The sequence below is a fragment of the Grammomys surdaster genome, unplaced genomic scaffold (assembly GCF_004785775.1).
Source record: "Grammomys surdaster isolate TR1022 unplaced genomic scaffold, NIH_TR_1.0 243, whole genome shotgun sequence".
In the NCBI taxonomy this organism is placed as follows: Eukaryota; Metazoa; Chordata; class Mammalia; order Rodentia; family Muridae; genus Grammomys; species Grammomys surdaster.
Window position 1 is genome coordinate 5,720,222 of NW_021604688.1, and position 21,475 is coordinate 5,741,696.

Genomic DNA, 21,475 nt, shown 5'->3' on the forward strand with positions numbered 1-21,475 from the left:
AAAAAGTCCTTTAGAGGTGGCAATTTAGATATGTACTAGCTTAAGAGAATTAAAACCTTGGCCCTATTTTATACTTTTGAGTATGAATTTAATGCTGAAAATATATTAAATTTTACAATTAGTGAGGCTATTTTTCAGATTTATTTCCTTACTGTCTATTTTCAGCTTAACTGCATTATGACCAGGAAGAGAGATCATGTGACATAGGTTCTAGGCATCTATTTATGATTGCAATGGTACAATTTCAGGTTTTAAATGATCTTTGTGGGAAAAAATGTGTTTTCTCTAATGGGGGGCATCAGATTGATGGATTATATAAATTTATTACTTATATTAATATCCTTAATGTCTATCAATCATGCAAGAGATTAAAGGAATCTCTTTCCTCTTGTGCATTAGATTTACCTACATATAACATTTTTAAAATTGCAAAGATAACAGCAGCTCAGTGAATATAGAGTCTACACAGCATAGCATGGACTTCTTAGGGTGAAACTCAGTAAGTTCTGTCTATGCCTATGCGAGGACTCCTAGTGCCTCCCCTGTGAGCCTGAAGGGTGGACCTTGGTTAGAAGGCTAGTGAACTGTATCCCTCCGTCTCCCCCACTGCTTTAGGTAACTCACATTTACTAGTGAGGAAGGCTTGGATCTCTTGGCAAGGAATGTGACGTACAATCCCATCTTTCTGCAGCACCAAGGGGCTCCATGTCTCCAACTGTGCAAGCACATTGTCACTGAATTCACATATGCTTTTTCCCACTCTGCATCCTTGAATTAAGAGACTGTTTCAGAGGTGTTTGATTCTTATACTTGGAAGGTTCAGTTGACAAGTGAAAGCAAAAGCTGCTCACAGTGTATTTTATTTCTGAGAGACCCTGCTGACTCTCCAGCTCTCCCCTTTTTAAAATTTTCCCTTTAGTTACTCAGTCTTCTCATGCCCCACCTATTTTCTTTCTTTACACTTTCTGTGACCCCCATACCAGTAGCACCTACTCAGTTGAGAAGGGCCCAGTTTTTACATGAACTCTGGCCAAGAGTGAGAGCTGGCCTTCAGCATGCAGAATGTCCTTCGATGCTTCTTAATGCTGCAGAAAATGTTCTTCATTGGATTCGTTTTTTTAGGCCCATGTCATGTCTTTTCTGTCTGTCTATCTTCTGAACACCATGTCTTAAGATGACACCATTATTTTGGGATATACACAGAGAAGTTAGTATATGGTAAAATGTATAAACAGAACAGTTTTAGGCTGAAAGTCGATTCTAGTTTATCAAAGTCTTAACATAAACAAATTTTAAATATAAGTATAAATATAAGTATATCTACCTATTGTATAAATATATATATATATATGCAATGTTTTTCCTGTATTTCTATTTATAGTGGCTCCCGTGACTGTGACTGATGACCACTTATTAGCCAAGCATGTTGCTTGTTGTTTTATATACATTGCCCTTTCCAGTCCTACCAGCAGGTGAAGCTGTTTGCTTATCACCATTTATACATAACGCTTCTGAAGTAGAAAGCCTTGAGATGTCTAGTGATGTAAGCACTACATGGGTGCTAGACTTTCCATCCAAACTAAGCTATGGATTGATTCCTGCTTCTGTACTTTTCACTGTCTGAATCACGTGTGTGTGTGTGTATGTGTACACGTGTCTGTGGTCTCCACTTGTGTGTGCAGTATGCATGTTTGTATGTACATGTTTTTCTACATGTATGTTGGGGAAGTACATATACATATGTGCATGCATGTTGGTGAAATCATCCTCTATGGCTCTTCTACCTTTTTTTTTTTTTGAGGCAGGGTCTCTGAAACAAACCCAAAGCTTGCAGCTATGGCTAGGCTTGCTAGACAACCTCCAGGGGCTTCCCTGCCTCTACTTTCCTGGGCTGGAATTTACAGATAAGCTACCATACCATAACTCATCATTTACATGGGGTGTAGGCATCTGAGCTCTGGCCTCTCATTCACAGGGCAAGAGATTTAACCTCTGAGCTATCGCCCCAGGCTCCTGCTCCATGTTTGCATCCTTAGGCCAGGCCACTAAAACATGACTGGTTGTGTTCTCAGGTCATCGCCAAGTGGCCTTCTCACATCCTCATTTAGGCAGCACCAAGAGTCACTGGCAGCAGAGAGAGAGCGGAGGCGGCAAGAGAGAGAAGAGAGACTGCAGAGGATAGAACGGGAAGAAAGGAACAAATTCAAGTAAGGATTTTGTGGTTATTTCACTGTGATTTGAAACATAAAGCACTTGACCTACAGCTTCCTACGCAGGCCAAGAAACAACTCGATTGCTCCCAATTCTGTCTGTTATCTTTGAAGAGGAATAAGATTCCTGCAGCAGGCTGCTTGGAAGTGTTCTGGCTTCCTGTAGCCATGTGGCAGGAAGCACAGACAGCGAAATATAATTAGGGTGCTGTACATCCTTGGTTCACCGTCAGTTAAAGTGGCCTTATCCAGGACACAGAGCCCAATTGCCTCAATGTAATTTGCCATTTCTCTCTGAAAGTCCTCATGTTTTATTTATAGCCTATCAGATGTCAGAAAGAAAATCTATTTTCCAACTTTCTAGTTTATTCTTTGCTCCCTGTAGCAACCACATAGTCATTATATGTGTGTATTATATATGTATATACATATCTGATAAACATTATCTTATATACTATATACTGCTTTTTCCTGTGGAGGAATTTTTGTACCAGTTCCTCTTGCCCATTGTCCCTGATCTCCTGCTCTCTATCTGCCTCCCTGGATATTTCCCAGGACATAGCCCGTTGAAAGTTCCATGTCTTAGTGTCTCTGTCCCCACTGAGCCCAGTGTCCCTCTGTGCCCCGCTTTGCCAGTTTGCCTGTTCTCTCTTTATCCTCCAGGCCCTGCTCCTTCCTGTCCCCTCCCGGGGCTCCACCTGCCGTTCTTTGCAGGATGCACAACCCTGAGTCTTCCCTTACATGGTTCTTCCCTGTCCTTCTTTCATCTCTGCTTTTCCACCCCCCACTTTTCTGCTTTTCCACACACTTCTGTATCCTTACCCCTTCTTGTTATCCCTCTCACAGGACCAACATTTTTCCTTCCTTTCATGTTTCTCCCCATCTCTGCTTCGCATTTCCTCAGCTTGCTTTTTTTGGCAAGTGTTCCCACTGATGCTCAGTGACATCATCAGAGGACATAAGGCCCAAGCAGTGAGAATTTACAGATCCAGTAACTTCTGCCTTCCCCAGAGGCCAGGAAGAATATGTGTCATTGTAGAAATGACCCAGATATGAGCAGACTTGTAAAGCTGCTTAGGTGGCCACTTAAGCATGCAGGCACCCTAAGTCTCTGGATGGAATGCTAAGCCTGGCTTTGGTGAGAGGGGACAAATAGGTGGCATGAAGTAAGTCAACATCATTTCCTGCCATGTGTGTGGGTACCATGAGCTGTTAGAATCCTACCAAGTGCTGCATGGGCATATCAACCTGTCTGCAATGTTTCTCAGGCGGTTCCAGAAATTGTTTAGAAAACAAAACCCTGAAACAAATTAAATGCTTCCTGATTTATGGAATCTGAAAAATCTCATATTTTACCACCAATTAGCAGCTGGGAATTTGCCTCAAAGTATGCAGAAAATTCAGGGATGAAGTATACATCCAAAGTCTCATTGAAAAGACCCAAGGTTGTCCTTGGGTACACACACACACACACACGCACAGGCACACGCACACGCACAGCATAGAGATAGAGACATACACAGTAAAAACAGTTGAGAACTGGAGTTGATGCTGGAGCTGACATCATCAGTTGCTTCAGAGCTCACAGGTAAACCCTATCTTGCTTGATTAGCTGCAAAAACTTATCAGGCTGCCTTTAAAGTAGCTATTGTGGATGCATTCCAAGAGTAAAGGCAAATACATCCCTGCTACAAGTTATCCTTGGAAATCATTGATCTATATGATAAACTATATTAGAATTCATTCTCAACATATTACAGTGGAATGTTACAGTAAAGCATTTTGCTAGTAGGACTGAAAAAAAAAAAGAGTAAAAGAAACTATACTTGAAACAACTGAAAAGACAAGCCTTTATGAAGATATATAGAAAAGCCAAATAGAAATAAATACACATAACTGAAACAGGGAAAAAATAATGAATCCATTGGATGAGCCCGGCAGCAGAATTGAGAGAGGGTGCCAGTGAGCCCACTGGAAACAAAGTTAGAAAAAAAAGCAGCCTTGGAATACACTCTAATCCCTCGCACGTGTGTCACCGGAGTCCAATGACATAGGAAGACAGACTGGGAATGTGTTATGATATTCCAATCACGTCATACTCCTGTTTGCATGCACATGGACTGATTCCAGCATCCTGTCTTCAGAGATGGTTTGTCATCAATCACCATCTGCTATGGTTTCCATTACCTGTCACATGTCATTTAAGAGTACACAGAGAGCTAGGCAAAGTGACCCCTTGTCCACAAAGAATGCTACTCATCAGGACAGACTGACCACAGGTGACAGATAGTTACAGTAACTATGACTCCATATTTGAGAAAATGAATGCAAAATGAATGAAACTGGAGGACATGGAAGCTGAGTGCCAGTCACTACCTTCCCTCACCCGGGGAAAGGGTGGGCGTGGGGCATCGGGGATTACTCTGGCAGCCCACCTCTCAGTCTTGCTGAGTAAATTGTTCACATGCCTCATGCTTTTGGCACATCTTGTAGTTATCCTCTGGCTTCAGATATTTGTTTGTGCAGTGTTAAGTTTCCTGTGTTTTTAGTATGGAAGGCACATCTGTGCACATCTGTGTCCTTGTGTGTTCACCCCAGTCTATATCTCCTTTAGTCTTCCTGGTATTGGTATTGTCTCATTATGTCCAGTAATTAGTATACCCTCAACTCAGTGTAGACAACCACGATGTCCAGACTCCCCAGGAAAACAGTCTACTGAAAGGCAAAGGACCAACTAGTCTTAAACTTAGATTCAAGTTGGAACCTCACCAGCAGGACCAGAAAATTGAACCATTAAAATTGAACAGTGTTGGACATATCATGGGTATAAATGAAAGCGAAAGCATAAAGTAAGGCCTTCCAGAGGCCCTGGTGTAGAAACAGTGGCGAGTGCTGTTTCTGAGTGAGTCCAACATTTCCCTGTTTCTCTGACTTCCTTCCCATTTTATTGAAAAAAAAAAATCCACTACATTTAGTATGCCTGAAATGCAACCTCTAAATGTTTAGCATTCAACTATGACAGGTTTGCCTTTTCTAAGACCATAGCAGGGCTTTGTGATATCCTTTTAGTAATTAGTTCATAATCGTATGAGCACTAACACTATTGTTCTCTTTCTGTTTGTTCTGTACTTTTCTTCCAGCCGGGAATATCTAGACAAGAGAGAGGAGCAAAGGCAAGCGAGAGGAGAAAGGTATGTATCTGTTTTCTTTACTTGGTAATGGTGCCATGTGACTTGCACTGTTAACCCACTATGCAGAATTCCTCGATGCATTAGCCTCACCTAAAGCATCTTGACATTGCATGGCTAGCATTTGTAAACACCGGCCTCCTTACTCTATATTCCTACAAAACTGGATTTATGATAGATATGACAATGGATAGAAATCAGAGATGAAAAGAGGCATAGAGAGGCCATCATGGCAAGATCTACGCTTCAGAACCCTCCTCCAAAAGAATACGTTATCATTATCATCTGGTCACGTGTCATAGTGATGCAGACGTGCTCACAGTGGATGATTTTGTCATTGTTTGACACTTAGTGATGGTAAGCACTAGGCACTAACTGCTCCGAGACTGTCATTCCATAAGTAATCCATAACTGACCCAAAGACATTGTGATACCTCCACTACCCATACTTGAAACACCTTGTACCAGCATTCCTGAATCTGGACTAGGTATTCTTACTGTGTACTTCCAGGTCACTTGATCCATAGACAGTCAGGCAATAATTGAGCATACATGCCATGCTGGATACTGACCCCAGTGTGCACAAGACCCTTGAGTTTTATAACTGGTTGCTTCCTTCCCTCCTGAAATGCTCTCATATCTTATGTCTTTCCATTCTCAAGGAGTCCAGCAGTGTTTGGCACACAGAGTGGCCACTTATAAATAAGGTATAGAATAAAGAGAGTGAAGGAAGGTACTTCTTGCCAAGCCTGATAGACTGAGTTTGATTCCTGGGACACATACCATAGAAAGAAAGAACACTAACCCCTACATGCATGCAATTTAACACACACACACACACACACACACACACACACACACACACAGAAAGGGGGGGTGTACTTTTTAAACAGTAAATGGCCTAACAAGCTAACAACTTCACCATTAATCTTTTTTAAAACTTTGTTGTTTTATGTGTATGGGTGTTTTGCCTTCATGTATATCTGTGCACCATATGCATATCTGGTGCCCTTGGAGGCTGGGAGAGGATGTCAGATCCTCTGAGACTGATGCTAAAGACTATTGTGTGCTGCCATGTAGGGACTGAAAATAGAACCTTGGTTCTCTAAAAGAACAGCCAGTGCTTTTAACTCCTGAAGCATCTCTCCAGCCTTCAGCCATTAATATAACTCCACTACGAGCTGTACTGTTCATATAGTCAGTTTGTGATAGTTTGAGGTAAACAAAGGACACAAGGAAATCAACCAAGCAAGTTTTTACCCCTTTTCCTCTACAGGCTGCAGTTACTTACTCTGACACCAGATGGCGATATAGTATGGGGAGAGGGATGGGCTCAGTTTATGCCTTTTGTACTGGGGCCTACAGGGAGCATAGCCACTTCTGGCCTGTGCCAATATGATGTGGAATTGTGCTAATGTTTTAGACACCATCAGCTAAATAGATCAAGACAGTCTGAGTCAGGCAACAGTGGAGACTGTCTGTGCTCAATTAAAAAATTAGATGCTTAAGTCAGCCTCATGAATAAAACATCGGTTTATTTCCAACATTCTATTAGATTATTGTCATCCTAATAACCAGTGGTGGCCAGTAAATTCAGAGAGAGAGGTGCTGGCGAGAAACAAGAAACTTCTCGTCCTCTGAGAAGTGACAGTCTCTGACCATGGGAAAGCCTGCGCTCTTACTGAGGTGCTGTTGGTTTTTTGCCCGGGGTTAAGGAATTTCAAATTTTATGTTTCATTTTCTCTCCAGATTCTGTATTTTTGAGCTTCTGTCAGGCTATGTCTACACAGGAAAGGCTCAGCGGCTCCTATAGGGAATGTTTGTCAGGTGCCTTGTGAAAGTCAGAGCTGGCTCCAGAGACTCCACATAACTCTCTGCCTATCCCTGGCTGTTCTTTTCTGCATTCGGGCTTTTGCCTATTATCCCTGGCATACTCATGTCAAGGAGGTTGTCACTCCCCTTCTCCCACTCATTCTCTGCCCTTGTCTTCTTCTCTTTCAGGGCAGAATGCCCCCTACCCAGCAGGTGGTCCTCTCAGCAGGTGCAAGAGTGAGCCCTCTGTGCCCCTGCTTAGCCTTTCCCCACCCACATCCTACCTCTCAGCTGACCTGGGCACCAGCAAACAGAGCCAGACATATCCCCATAGTCTGGACCAGCTGTTTTTCTTGCTTTGGGTTTACTAGTCTGAGCAAACAAGGGGCCACAGGAAAAAAAGTAGAAGGGAAAATTGGGGATGCACTAGAAAATTGGAAAGTGTACCTGATGGTGGCTCAGCAACCACTAGAAAAGATGCTGAGCTCTTCTGGGAGGCCCAGGAGATGTCAGGGGGCTTAGAGACCTGGGTAGGAGGACAAAAGAAATAGTCACTGGTGAGTGGGGCTGGCTCATTCAGGGTATGTAGGAATCAATAAGAGAGACTAAGCTGAAAGTCTTGCTCTGCCCTATAGTTATCAGGGTTCATTCCAAATGTTTATTTACTCCCTCACATGCTGTATGAGAATGGGGGTATTGTTCTTGTTTATTATTAATTCCTTAGTGCCTGCTGCAGTGCTTAAGGTCTGTTGGACACTCTACAAACCTTCAATAAACAAACAAACAAAATGATGAATGATAGATAAAGCTGAGGGACTTAGCAAAGGAAACGGGAGGCTCAATGGAGGAGCAGAGGTGCAAGGTCAACCCTTGGGCCTGCGCTCCACAGACATGGAGGAGCGCTTTGTGTGACAACCTCGTCACGGTCTTCTGGTTGGTGCTGCTTCACAAGGCATCAAGGACGTGTGACAGTCACCTTACAAGCTGGTGATTCTCCATGCTGGATATGTGTGGGCGCCTAAGTGGATGACTTTAAGAGTCATTGCCCAGGATGTCGGGAGTTTCTGTGTGTCAGGAGGGTGGTCAAGCTTCAGCATTCCTCACTACTATGAGCTGTCACGTTCATGTGTACCAGCCCACCACTCTCACCTCTCCCCTCATTTCGGCTAAGACAATAATGAACCTGACCACTATGGGCATCTGCCCCTCTTATGCCTGTTATGGCCTCTGGGCCATAGATCGTTGGGGTGATGGCCTTTATGAAACCTGCATGCGCACAAGAAGTCTTGGTGACTGACAGTCTCTTGGTAGAAAAACTGATCTGAATCTACTGCCAACCTGGCTGCCCATAGAGTATGATGTGGAAGGCCACGATTAGGGCTGAACCAGATAAAATGAAAGGCCAGAATGGGTTGGTAGGATCCGGGGAGCTGCTCCTGCTACCACCGATGCTGCAGCCATTGTTATTGTTTAAGGTAGGTTGGCCTCCTGGCTGGAAACAAAACTTTCATGTACGTCCCATTACTGGTACACTTATAATAAATATACTTGACCATTTTGGCCTTTTAAATGATCTCACTGGCTGGTGAGATGGGGTGCATGCAACCCTAGGCTTCCTGACTGCAGGTGGGTGGGCCTCTGCAGGTGGGAGGGCTTCTGGGCAGCTTTCTTCCTACACACTTTGCCTGCTTCCTGTCAGCAGACACAGGCAAGGCACCGAGGGAAAGAACAAAGGATGGTGCTCCCCCTGATCTCCCAAATCGTATTATCTGCTTGTCGAAGACAGACGTACACATGTGAAGAGCTGACTAAATATGCCAGGCAGTAAATGTAAAATGCCATCGGAGCCGAATGGGCTACATATCCGACATGAGTCTGGAGGCAAGGCTGTGATTGCTTGCAGCTGTGGTGGTCCAAGCTGGTTCACAGAGAAAGAAATATATGCTGGCATTGTCTGAGGGGCAACCTGTCTTTATGTGTATGTTGGGGGGAGGGGTGGAGAAGGTTGAAGGTGACAGAGGAGCCTCCACACTCCTAAAAGGTGAGACAAGAAGCGCATGTTTCTGGGTGTGCACATGTTCACTTGTGGGCAAGTCAGAGGTCAACCTCTAATGATGTTGTGCTTGAGTGCTGCCCACCTTGTTTTTGAGACACTGTCTCTGACCAGCCTGAGCTACCCTCATATGCTAGGCTGGCCTCAGCGATCTGCTCCTCTCAGGTTTCCCAGCACCAAGATTGCGAGACCGTGGCACCATATTTGGCTCTTACATGTGGATCCAGGGGTCAAACTCAGCTCAGTACTGGCAAGACATGAGCTTGACCAATTGAGCTGCCTCAGCCGCAGTTACATGCTTCTTAAATATTAAATTACTTTAAAGACTTTATGTCCCCTGCCTTTGTCATCCTGGTAAGTGAGGAGTATCTGGGTGGGGCTCCTGGTGGCTGGCAGAGGTGCTGTCTACGAGGAAGCATTAAGTTGGATGGACACAGAGTGATGGGGTTTGCATAAGCTGCTACACAGCCTGGGAAGATGGGAGACCTGCCACAGCTTAACTCGTTCGTTATTTCTGTGCGTCTACACAAAAGAAGCACATATTTCAAAGTTATTTTGGTCTGATCTATAAAGTGCACTATGAGGAAGATGATTGGTAGCTGTGCTTAATAAACAGTTAGTGGGTTTCTGCCTGCCTGCAATGCAAAACAGATGTATCTTTGTTCTTTTAAACTGACTTTGATGAATAAACTGTATGTGACGTCAGGTCCAAGCTATTGGATGTCTGAGTCCTGCTCAGAAATATTTTAGAATATAAAAAAGTTTCCATGGGCTATGCTGAGAGAACAAAGTGAATTCCAGTTGTATTGCTGTTAGCACTGAAGCAGGTTCAGGAATTCTGCGAGGCCTCAGTCCAAGCAGCCCCCTTTTGGTATTTGGGGGCAGTTTCTCTCTGCCACACTAAGGAACCCTCCCACTTCACAGCTGTGAACATCACAGGGGTTCTGTTCTCAGCTGTTCCTGCCAGAGCCTTTCGCGGGTCATTATTTGCTAGTTTATTATTGTTATTATTTGGAGAAATGCGTCCTAAAGGGAGGCACGAAGATTCTGCAGCCGTGAGCCGGGATCTGGTTTTGTGTGATGTTGACATTTGTCCTCACTTGCTTATGAATGATGCAGGCTTTTTAATCGCTAGCATCTTGGCTTTGCCTGTGCTTCTGGCAGACTGAACTTCCAGTCAGCCCTGTGCTCTCTCTCTGCTCCACGCATCAGGAAACCAGCTCACTCTGCAGGTGTTCCATCCATAAACAAGCATCAGCCACAGGCTCCGCTTTCTTTTTACAGAAACCCTTTGGAATTTAACTTTCAGATACAAATACTTGGAGCAGTTGGCAGCCGAGACACAGGAGAAGGAGCCGAGAAGCCAGAGCGTGAGCAGGGGCAGACCTGACCTCTCCTTGGACCTGAGCTTGCCAGCAGCCCCTGCCTCACCTTCCCCATCAAGCCAGAGTCCCTCCTCTGCTGACTCACAAGAGGCTCTCAGGGTGCCTTCATCCCCACCCACTTTGCAGTACCCCCAAGGTGAGTGCTGGGTGAGTGGTGGGAAACCTGAGCATCACCACCCATCAGGCTTCCTTGGGAGCTCAGCATGCAAGCTGACATGAAGATACCAGGGCAGGTAAGTTTCCTTTCGGGGTGACAGCAGCCTGTGCTGTCACTGACAGAGCAGAGGTCTTCAGAGCCACTTGGATGAAAGTAAAACTGATTTATCAAAGTCACTCACATGTGGTCATTGAAACATGAGAGTATACAAAATTAGACTGATATTGACACTCTAAAAAACCGGGTATTTAGTACTTTATGATTTGAATACATGTGGCTCTGTACAATAAGGTGATCACTTTGGAATCTTCTTAGCCTAAATCGTGATTCATTTTAAATTGATGGGAATAAAATAAATGAAAGCAAAGAAACAAACTTAAAATATAATGATAAAAGATGATAAATTTAAAAAACTGTTTTCATGTAGTCTATGTGGGCATGTAAACATGTGTACATGACTGCATGTCCACAAGCTTGTGTGAAGATCAGCAGGTTCTCCATGGAGAAATTTTGGTTTTTCAGGTTTTTTGGGGGGTGGGAGTGAGGATGGGGGGGGGGCGAGATAAAGCAAAGCAAGCCCAGCAGTGTTCATTGCAGCCTCGAACCCCAGCTGCCTTCCCTATTGCTCCATGCAGTGCTTTTCTTTCATGTTACTACAGAGCACAGCTCCCAGCACAGGCGCTTGCACAATATGCTCCTAGCGCCGCCGCCAGCTCTGCTGGATTTTACTGAGTGCTGTGGCTTGCAGCGTGATGCAGACAGCCAGATGAAGGCAGGCTGAGATACTAAGCTTTCAACTCTGAGAGGGTTGACTAACCGTCACCCACAGCACCCTCCAGGCAAGGCAGGACTCCATGGCCTCAGCAGGACTGGGTGCAATGGAAAGACTATCCAGCCAGCCTTCGGCTGGCTCTCCTAGCCTCAGGGTCCGCTGGGCAGGAGCAGGCATCCCTACCTCCTAACGTTGCATTATAGTCTAGTTACTCTTGGTTCCTGACTCCATGGAGGATTATCCCAGGCAGATGGTCCAGTCACAGATAAGTAATTTCAGTCTAAAAACCCCCAAACTGAGTATAAGAAGACAAGTCATTTTGTGGCAACTCTGAGCTTTCCAAACTTGCCTTAAGGTCATTGTTTTATCCGAGTTTGGTATTTCCACAGGCAATATGAAAACTTGCCTCTGGCAAAGTTGTGGTTCAGTGCTTCATCTGGGGACTTTAATGTGTACCTCCAGCTATTTAGAAAATGATACCATAAACTAGGAAATATAGAATAGTACCAATCGGGGGCTTGGTGGTACATGTAAATATTGTTGTTCTTAGATTTTTAAATCACTCAATGTTTGCAGCAGAAGACAGTTCCTCAGGGATTATATCCAACTAGAGTTGAGCCTGAGACCATCCTATCGAGGAAAAAAACTGTATTTTAAGCCCCTAGAAAAGCACAGAAAATAAAATGCATACACATACCTCTATCAGACATATTCATATGTATATATGTATATACATGTATATATGTACATTTCATGTACATATGTTTGTTATATATAAATATATGTTGCTATATTAGTGATATATATTAATCAATATGAACTTTTTCCAGTAAGCTTTCAGAGCGAATGTCATTTTACTATTTAGTGGGGAAGTAGAGATGTTTGACTATAATCATACTGGTGAGGTTTGAATGTGAAACATGGAGCAGGGATGAATTTGTACACCTGTACATAAATAAAGCATCGTGTGCTGTTGTTGACATTCCCCTGGGGGAATCAGTGGGTCTTTCAGGATGTAGGTGGGTGTGTCTCCTACTTTGATTAATTGTAATATGAACCAGTGGGACCACAATGTGTTCTGACTTCCTCGTCCTCAAGTGTTTTAGATTGGAAATGAGGGTCTAGGGAGACAGCTCAGTCAGTAAAGTGTTTGCTGTGCAAACAAAGTAAACCTGAGTTTGGATCCACCATGTGCATGAAAAAATCAGATGTAATGGTTGCACCCAGACCCCCAGCATTGAGGGAGGTAGAGACAGATGGGTTCTGGGAGCCTGCTAGCCAGCCAGTCCAGCCAAACGATGAGCTCCATGTTTAGTGGAAGATCCGGCTTCAGAAATTAAGATGGGAAAGTGATCAAGGAAACACTCAGCGTTGACCCCATACACACATTTACACACAAACACACAAACTTGGACACATGATTATACACAAATTAGTGATGATGCCAATCTAAAAAGAACTCCATAAGAGAAAGATGTTTGTGAGAACTCCTGGGAGTTCCTGCTGTTCTGAGGACTTGTTTGTGACAGACCTCCAAAGTTGAAGTGACAAAGATTTAGCTCCCCCTGCCCCCACTCTGTTAATATTCCTTGAAACGTCCTGTAGCCTTCCTACTATTAGTCTCTTCTTGCTACCACCTCTCATTTTCAAATTTCCAAAATAACTTTTTGCCTATCCCTAATATTTATAATATCCCAACATCTGGAGGAAGAATAATATATATAACCACACATCCAGATGTTTGTCCTGCATCAAACACCTGGCACTGTTGTGTTCCACATGTGCCAAGGGTTGACAGGCTTTTTCATCCTTGGTCATTCCTGGTACATAAGACCACAGTGTATTTCACAGTTCTGTCATGCCCTGCCCCTTCCTTTCCTATCACTTCCCTCCTATTGAGTATCTGGCCATATGTTTGGGTAAGAGGGGAGGTGGCATCATCTATAGATTCCTGGGGATCACATGCAAGAGAAGATTCCTGTTGGCTGTCACTGTCAGGACTGGGAGAAGAGTACAAGGATAGAGCTGCATCCCAGCATTTGAGGAGTCACAGTGGCCCATGCTTTGTGTTGTTCTAGTTTATGCTATCCATTTGTCTACCTTTTCCCCAATATTTATTCAAAGTAAGCATTTCAGAATCATATTGATAAGAAAGGGAAAAACTAATATTTGTTACTAAACTATGTATGGCTCAAGACGATAGGTCACTTAGTGGCTACTTTTACTTCATTTGATTTTAGCTATTTGAATTAGGGTCTCATGTAACATAGGGAGATTTCAGGCTTCCCTACATAGCAAAGAATGGCCTTGAAAGTCTAACCTTCCCATCTCCACCTCAAGAGGCTATGGCATTCCTTGCTACATCCAGCTTACAGTAATTTTCTTGAATTCTGGAGATCTTTTAAAAGTGTAAGTGCCAAGCATGGTGGCACAGACCTACAATCCCAAACACAAGGGAGGTAGAGGCACGAGTAGCAAGAGTTCAAGGGCTCTGTCTCAACAACATAAAACAAAAGAGAGAGATGAAAGCATTTGAATTTCTTCTCATTCCTCTTACAAAATATACACTTGAGAAGGGAAGACCTGATGGCTAAATGCTAATAGCAGTATGTACCATCCAACAAGTGAGTTCCTCAGCCAAAATCAATCTCAGCTAAATATGTTATAACCTTTGTGTAAATGATGCCACTGCCCCCCACCAACCAGCCAGCCAGTGTGTGCTGAAATTATTTTCCCATCTGTCCCCTTTGCAGCTCACAGATGTGTGTCCCCAAATTGCCCAGTCTTTGTTGTCATGGTCTGGGTGTGTTTCCTCTTATGTCAAACTAGCAGTCTCTCATGAAGTGATGGCATCTATATGGGCTCCTTCTGGTGCTGTGCTGTAGCTAGCACAACCAGCCCCATCTTGTGGTAAACATGGCAAAACATCGCTCTTCATCCATTGTTTGGATAGGCTGGTGTTTTACTGAGACCAGAGGGCTTTCAGGAGAGTATATGATACGTTTATGTCCTATTACTATTCTGAAGAAACCCACAGATGACTCTGGAGTCAAAGCTCTTCTCACTGATCAAAGTGAAGGTTTCCTATTAGTATAAAATTCTCTGATATGTTTTTTTTAAAAGTTTTACAGAGGATTAAAAGGAATAATATGTATGCTGTGAGTAAAATGTCTGTATACTAAAGTGTGGTGCTTAAAATTAACTGTCCACTTGGTGGGATCTAGCATCATTTATGGGATGAACCTTTTAGCATATCTTTGAGGGATCATCTAGATTAGGCTAAATTTTGTTACAGTGGGAAGACGCACCTACCTACTGTAGGTGATACTATTCTACAGCCTTTGGTCTTGAACTCAATAAAAGAGAAACAAAAAACTGCACCCTACTATTAATTTCTTGCTGTGGTCTGACTGTGGATGACTGTAGTCAGTGGCCTCAGGTCCTGCCACCATGATTTCTCTAACACGATGGACTATACTCTTGAACCATGAACCAAACTAACCCTTCCTTCCTTAAGTTGCCTCTTTGGGTATTTTGTCAGAGCAATGAGATAAGTAAGCATCACACAAAGTATCAATGACACAAATGACTCTCACACAAAGTATCAATGAGACAAGTGACTATCATATAAAATATCAATGACATAAGTAACTATCTCACAAAGTGTCAGTGAGACAAGTAACTATCACACAAAGTATCAATGACATGAGTGACTATTACAGAAAGTATTGTCACCAAATGTGTCATATCCTTGGAATTCATTTCATGGAAACAATGTAAAGGAAAAAAAATGCTGTCCTGAGAGCCAGCTATTGGTGGTGGTCCCAGGGATGTGTCTGAAAACACTCAGGGCCCTTTTGAGGCCAGATGGAAAGAAATTACTATTCTTAATGGAAGGAAGTTACTATTGAGTGTTTATAAATGGCTTTTACCCACAAGCCTTATACTAAGGCAAGGTAATAAAGGCTAGGTTATCTTTGTTGTTTTTCATTTATGCACAGAGATGAGACTTTAGAGGGTGCATCTGAAACATTGGACATACTATATAAAATGTATGTCAAGAACAATATATTCAGTAGTCAGCTTTCTTTTGCTATTAGCAATTAGATGTTAAGGTATTTCCAAAGGATTTATTGACTCTGCGAATAGGAGGCATGGCTAATCCAATTGCATGTTCACCTGGAAGAATTTGTAGAAATGATTGACGGTGGCTTACTGATACTTCTTTCTTGGATCTGTGAATTTAAAGTCTTGGAATTAAGAGAATTCCTCTAGCCTTTGGTTTCTGGCATCTGGAAATAAAGTATAAACATACAATTCTGCCATGAAATGTTCAGTCCATTTAAATGAATAATCATTTTCATAAATGATCCATCCATCATCTTAGCTGTAGTCATCATTAGTATTAATTATCTGTGTATCATGGCCATCCTTGTTGTGTGCTGTTTGAGTCTCCTTCAGGTCATAGGTACTGTCCTAGTTTACCTAACCCATGTGGCATGAGGTAAAAACATCTGGTGCCATTTCCACCTGGCCTAACAGCTGTGGAACAGTGTCAGTCATCAGCCTCACACTTGCTGGTTTGTGAGCATGAAACTTTTGGATACCTTCAGCCCAGTGAAACTTGGCCGGAAACTTGATTCCTGTGGCTGCTGGACTGGGGCCTGTACTTCCCCCTCATTCTTCACCTACCTAAAGCTACCTGATGCCATTTGGTTCCTTTGCCCAAATCCATCAGGAACTCCACTGATGTCCAGGGCTCTGTTTCCTCTTTCATAGACAACTACTGAAAGTCTTTACACCTACCTGGAGTTCACTGGAAAAGGCAAAATTGTTGAAGAGTTTGAGAGTGACTTGCAATGTTTTTCTGGTGCCATATTTTTCTCTTGAAGGTTTGTTTTTATTTTATATGTACAAATGTCTCCCATGATATTGTATGTGTACACTATGCGCGCAGTGCCTGAATAGGCTAGAAGAGGGTAGTAGGTGCTCTGAACTGAAGCTACAGACAGTTGTGAAATATCATGTGGGTTCTGGGAATTGATCTTGGGTTCTCTGCAAGAGCAGCAAGTGCTCTTAACCATTGGACTGTCTCCCCAGGCCTTTCTTGTACCATATTTTGGCACACTGAAGTTTTGAGTCTTTTGAGGTAGATAAAGAATAAACCTTACGGAAAGTGAAAGCACAAAATAACTTTGGGAAAACTGGCTAAGTGGGCACTTTCTGATCAACATGATGATCTCATAGGAACTGTTGTTAAGAATTATGGAAGCTTTGAGACTTTAATTCTACCTTTAAGGGGCTGAGCTGCAACAACATCAGAGATGCTGGACGAGAGCATGGAACTCTAGGGTCAGAGATGAGAACTTACAGGGCCAGAGGTAGTCAGAGAACCTCCACTTGTGTGCCATTTTTCCCAGCCTTGGTTCCCATGGTGATGTGAACATGGACTAGTGATGCCTAGACATGTAACTGTGAGAAACCTGAAGAGGGGAACTCAGAGCTTAGGGGCAGTAAGCATCCCTTCCCACAGGATGGTGGACAGTGAAATGAATATTCTCACCCACTCTTGTGTACACATTCCTTCTCTCTCTCTCCCATTTCTATTTTCCAAGGACTGACTCTCTCTCTCTCTCTCTCTCTCTCTCTCTCTCTCTCTCTCTCTCTCTCTCTCTTTCTCCCTTCTTCCCTCCCTCCCTCCCTCTCTCTCTCTCCTCTTTTTCCATATATATATATATGTGTGTGTGTGTGTGTGTGTGTGTGTGTGTGTGTGTGTATGTACGTATGTATGTATGTATCTCCTTAGAAAGTAATTCCAGAAGAAGGGCTCTCAGTGCCTCTGCTTGCCAGGCTGTAGAAAAATGAGGAATCATGTGTGTTGTTACCCAACATTAAAGGACAATGGTTTTTTAACAAACTTTACTATAGATTTTATATCCTAAAGTCCACTTAGGGTAAGCAAAAAAGATCATGTTTTAAATAGCAATTAATTTACTTGCTTTTGTTTAATAAAGAGAATGTGAGGAACATGAGTCCTTGCCCACACGGGGAGGCGACAGGAGAAATGAGTGCCTTTTGTTCAAAGTGGGAACCTCATATTGATGGCAAGAGGTTCTGTGAGCTGGGACAATGAGGGTATTCAGCCTTTCAGCCAACAGCCAAGACCTTGAAAGAAACAATAAATGATAATCTGAGGTTTTTCCTGGCATCCTTCCCTAGCTCAGGGCCTTAGTAGCCACAATGCTATAGCCATAACTTGTACTTTTCCTTCGGTACTGTCTTAGTTAGGGTGTCACTGCTGTAAACAGACACCATGACCAAGGCAAGTTTTATAAAGAACAACATTTAATTGGGGCTGGCTTACAGGTTCAGAGGTTCAGTCCATTATCATCAAGGCAGGAACATGGCAGCATCCAAGCAGGCATGGTGCAGGAGCAGCTGAGAGTTCTACATCTTCACCTGAAGGCTGCTAGCAGAATATTGACTTCCAGGCAGCTAGGATGAAGATCTTAGAGCCCATACTCACAGTGACACATCTACTCCTACAGGGCTACACCTTCTAATGGTGCCACTTTCTGGGCTGAACATATACAAACCGTCACAAGTGCTTACTCTCCATATATACTGCACTGCATTTACACACAATGATATAAAGGCTGTAGTATAGCTGAGTAAGCACATGCTGGTTTTATAGGCCCTAAAATCCTGATTCAGTAAGACCTCCTGGGACCAGGGACCCTGCAATGCATTTTGTTAAGCTTGAGACAGACATGTTTCTTTTAAGTCTTTCTAAGTTGAAACCTCTCTGAAAAAGCCCAATGAGTATACTAGAAGGTTCTCATAGCTTCTTTGATGCAACCTCTTTTATCCCCTCTACATCTTGTAGATAATCTACAGAAGGAATGTGCTATTTGCTTCAGGGTCTTCTCCTTGCCTCACCATCTCCCCATCAAGTCTCATTTTTCTCATAGCTATGCTGATGTCCTCTGTGAGGTAGGTTTTTCAAAGTTACTGCCAGGCCCTCTCTCTTCATACTCCTCTTTCACCCAACCCTCCCATGCCCACTTCCAATGGTTACCTGCCTCTGAAAAATATGTAGTCTTTGTCTCTACCCTTGTCCTTTTGGGTCCTGGAGTTAAGTATCTCCCACCTCTTCAGATGCTTTCTGTCATTAAGTTCCTTAAAGATACTAAGACTTGCCAGGTGCTTGTGTAAGGACGTTCAGTGTGGAAGTCTTATGTATAAGGTGCCACCACAGATGTGTCAGACCTTATATTCCTCATCTGGGAAAGGTAGAGGACACTTCCATGGCTATCCAGGGCACTTCCTGTGAGCAGAATATACAACTCTGGCCTGAGGGGGCATTTCTTCACTGAATTGACAAGTGTCCCTGGACTATTTCTTTGTGAATATCTGGGCACTCTAATAGAAAATTAAGAGGATGGTTCTGGACATATTGATAGTTAAAATATATTTATTTCTTAAAATAGCCCCTTTGTCCATTCAACCACTATAGAAAAATACTACATGATCGAGGTTCAAGTCTAAGAACTGTTTCTAAGCCTGTCAATGACTTTTGTGCTAATCCTAGATTTCGTCTTTGTGAATTTATTTGCTAAGAAATGCAGATAAACTTCTGAGTTGTAGAATCAAAAGCTACTTCTGGAGTGACAGATAAAAGTTGGGGACAGTTGTTTGGAGTGAGGATTTAAAGGTGAGATATCTAGCTGGGCCCCAGGCTCAGGCCAGCTGTTTCTATTTATACTTGGTCAGAATATCCTGGCCTGGAGAGCTAGTATTGACCCTAGCTGCTAGTTGTTTGATCTTATAATGTCTCTTTGCTGTGACTTAACAGACAACTTGAACCTGAAGAATACTTTGGGTAAGATAATTTTTTATATGTAAGTTGTTTTGTACCCTGAATGGTACATCAACCATGACAGATATCAATAAATATTTAGTAAACAAAAGGATTTTGTTTTTGATCCCAGAAGAACATCCATTTGTCAGTAACTGAATTATTGAGAGGCCATAAAACTTATTGATTAAAAAAGGTAAGCTCTATCAGTTTGTTGGATGCAGCTATGCAGGACCATCACGTCTTCATGTCCACATGCTCCTTTGATTCCCTCGGTGCTTCTGTTTAAGGCTTAACTAGGGCCAGAGAGGCTTCTGGAAAGCTCTACCAGTTTAGAGTGACTTCTATCCAAGGATGGGTGAAGATTAGAGTCTATCCCATTCAACTTGTTGGAATCAGAACAGCACCAGTGTGTCTAACTTCAGAGGAAGTCTTCATGACCTAGTGTTTGGGGTCCCATCACATGACTTCAAAGTAACAGTATATCAATAAACAGTGCAAGGACCTGGGACAACATTCCAGTTTCTGTTTATTGTATGAAATAGAATATTTACTGTGCTTTATCAAGCACACAGTAACTGAACCTGAAACTGGCTACTGCTGTTTTATTTTGTGATGCTACAGTGTTGAATTCCCAGTCTGAAGTGTCCTCTGAGAAGGAAGAGGAGAATAGAAATTTTATACATGTGTGTATATGGGTATACAAATAATATATATAATATATAATGGTACATTAGGTTTCATAATGTATAAAAACTTATATTATGTGTACATATGTGTGTGCATATGGGAACACATGCATATGGAGGTCAGATGTCAACATCTTTACTGTCATTACTCAGTCTGTCATCCTACTTGCTTGTTGAGATAGGGTTTCCTAGCTTACTCACCCATTAAGCTACACTAGCAGGCCAGAGAGCTCCAGAGATCTGCCTGTCTCTGCCTTTCCAGCACGAGGATTATGAGGACATACCTCCATACCCAGCTTTAATGTGGATTCTGGGTATTGAATTCAGGTCCTTGTGCTTGAATGCATGACAGGACTAAGCTATCTCCCCAGCTATATGAATGTGCGAGGGTGTGAGTGCATGTGTGCGTGCACGTGTATATGTGTGTGTTGGGGGGGCTGTATATTTTGAACCAAGACCTCACAGAAAGTAGGTGGACACTCCACCACTGCATTGAGTATCCAACCTAGAAAGAATCATCCCTGAAGCACTTGTGATCTTGTCTAACCCCAAGCCCAAATACATGATGCACTTGAATCTACCTATCTGCATCTGCTTTGGTAGCTGTGGTTGTCATTTCTTGAGCTCTTCTTTATCCCCATGTGCTCTTTGGAGTATGACTAACATGTGGAACTGAGTGTGATCTAAGAGTGTCAGAATGTGGATTTGGAGATAACACAGCCTGTGAGGACAAGGCTAGAACTTCATACTGAGTCCCAGTGTTGCTAAGTGAGAACCTCTTGATGGTTAGGACAGTTACAGGGTCTAAAAAGTCACGCGCAGCTTGTAACAGATCACAGCAGACTAGACGGTTCCATGAGGGGAGGTTTATTAAGAGAGTGGGAGAGCGAGAGGAGAGAGAGAGGAGCAGAAGAGAGGGTAGAGGCCGGCCATGACCACGTGGAGAGAGGGGGAAGGGAAGGGGGGAGGGGAGACGGCAACCTGCAGGTGCTGAGTCTCGAGCCAAGAGAGAGAGGAGGGGCCAAGCAGCCCCTTTTATAGTGGGCAGAGTTACCTGCCTGTTGCCAGGTAACTGTGGAGGTGGAGTTTAACAGATTACTAACAGGGTCTATAAAGTGGTGTCTCTAAAGGTAACATAGAGTGGCTTAGACATAAACTTTGGGCATCTGGCTCTAAAATTTGAAGCAATGCTGGGACCTTAGTTTTGAAGGCCTAAAAATTAATAGCAGAATTAGTATTTTCCTGGTGATAATGTGTTACATTAAAAATATTTATGTGTCTCTGTGCTTACATTAGTTTATGTGTGCTACATGCCTGCAGTGTCCACAGAAGCCAGAAAAGCGTATTGAGT

The 21,475-nt window shown here is 43.1% G+C and overlaps 1 protein-coding gene across 1 annotated transcript in view; it reads left to right on the forward strand.

Moving 5' to 3' along the window:
* Fhod3 (formin homology 2 domain containing 3) overlaps positions 1–21,475 on the forward strand; it is a 416,588-nt gene that overhangs the window by 339,392 nt on the left and 55,721 nt on the right. The window contains exons 12-14 of the mRNA XM_028774845.1: positions 2,073–2,207; positions 5,351–5,401; positions 10,573–10,784. Of these exons, the coding sequence (XP_028630678.1) occupies positions 2,073–2,207; positions 5,351–5,401; positions 10,573–10,784 (398 nt within the window). The remainder of the gene's footprint in view (positions 1–2,072; positions 2,208–5,350; positions 5,402–10,572; positions 10,785–21,475) is intronic.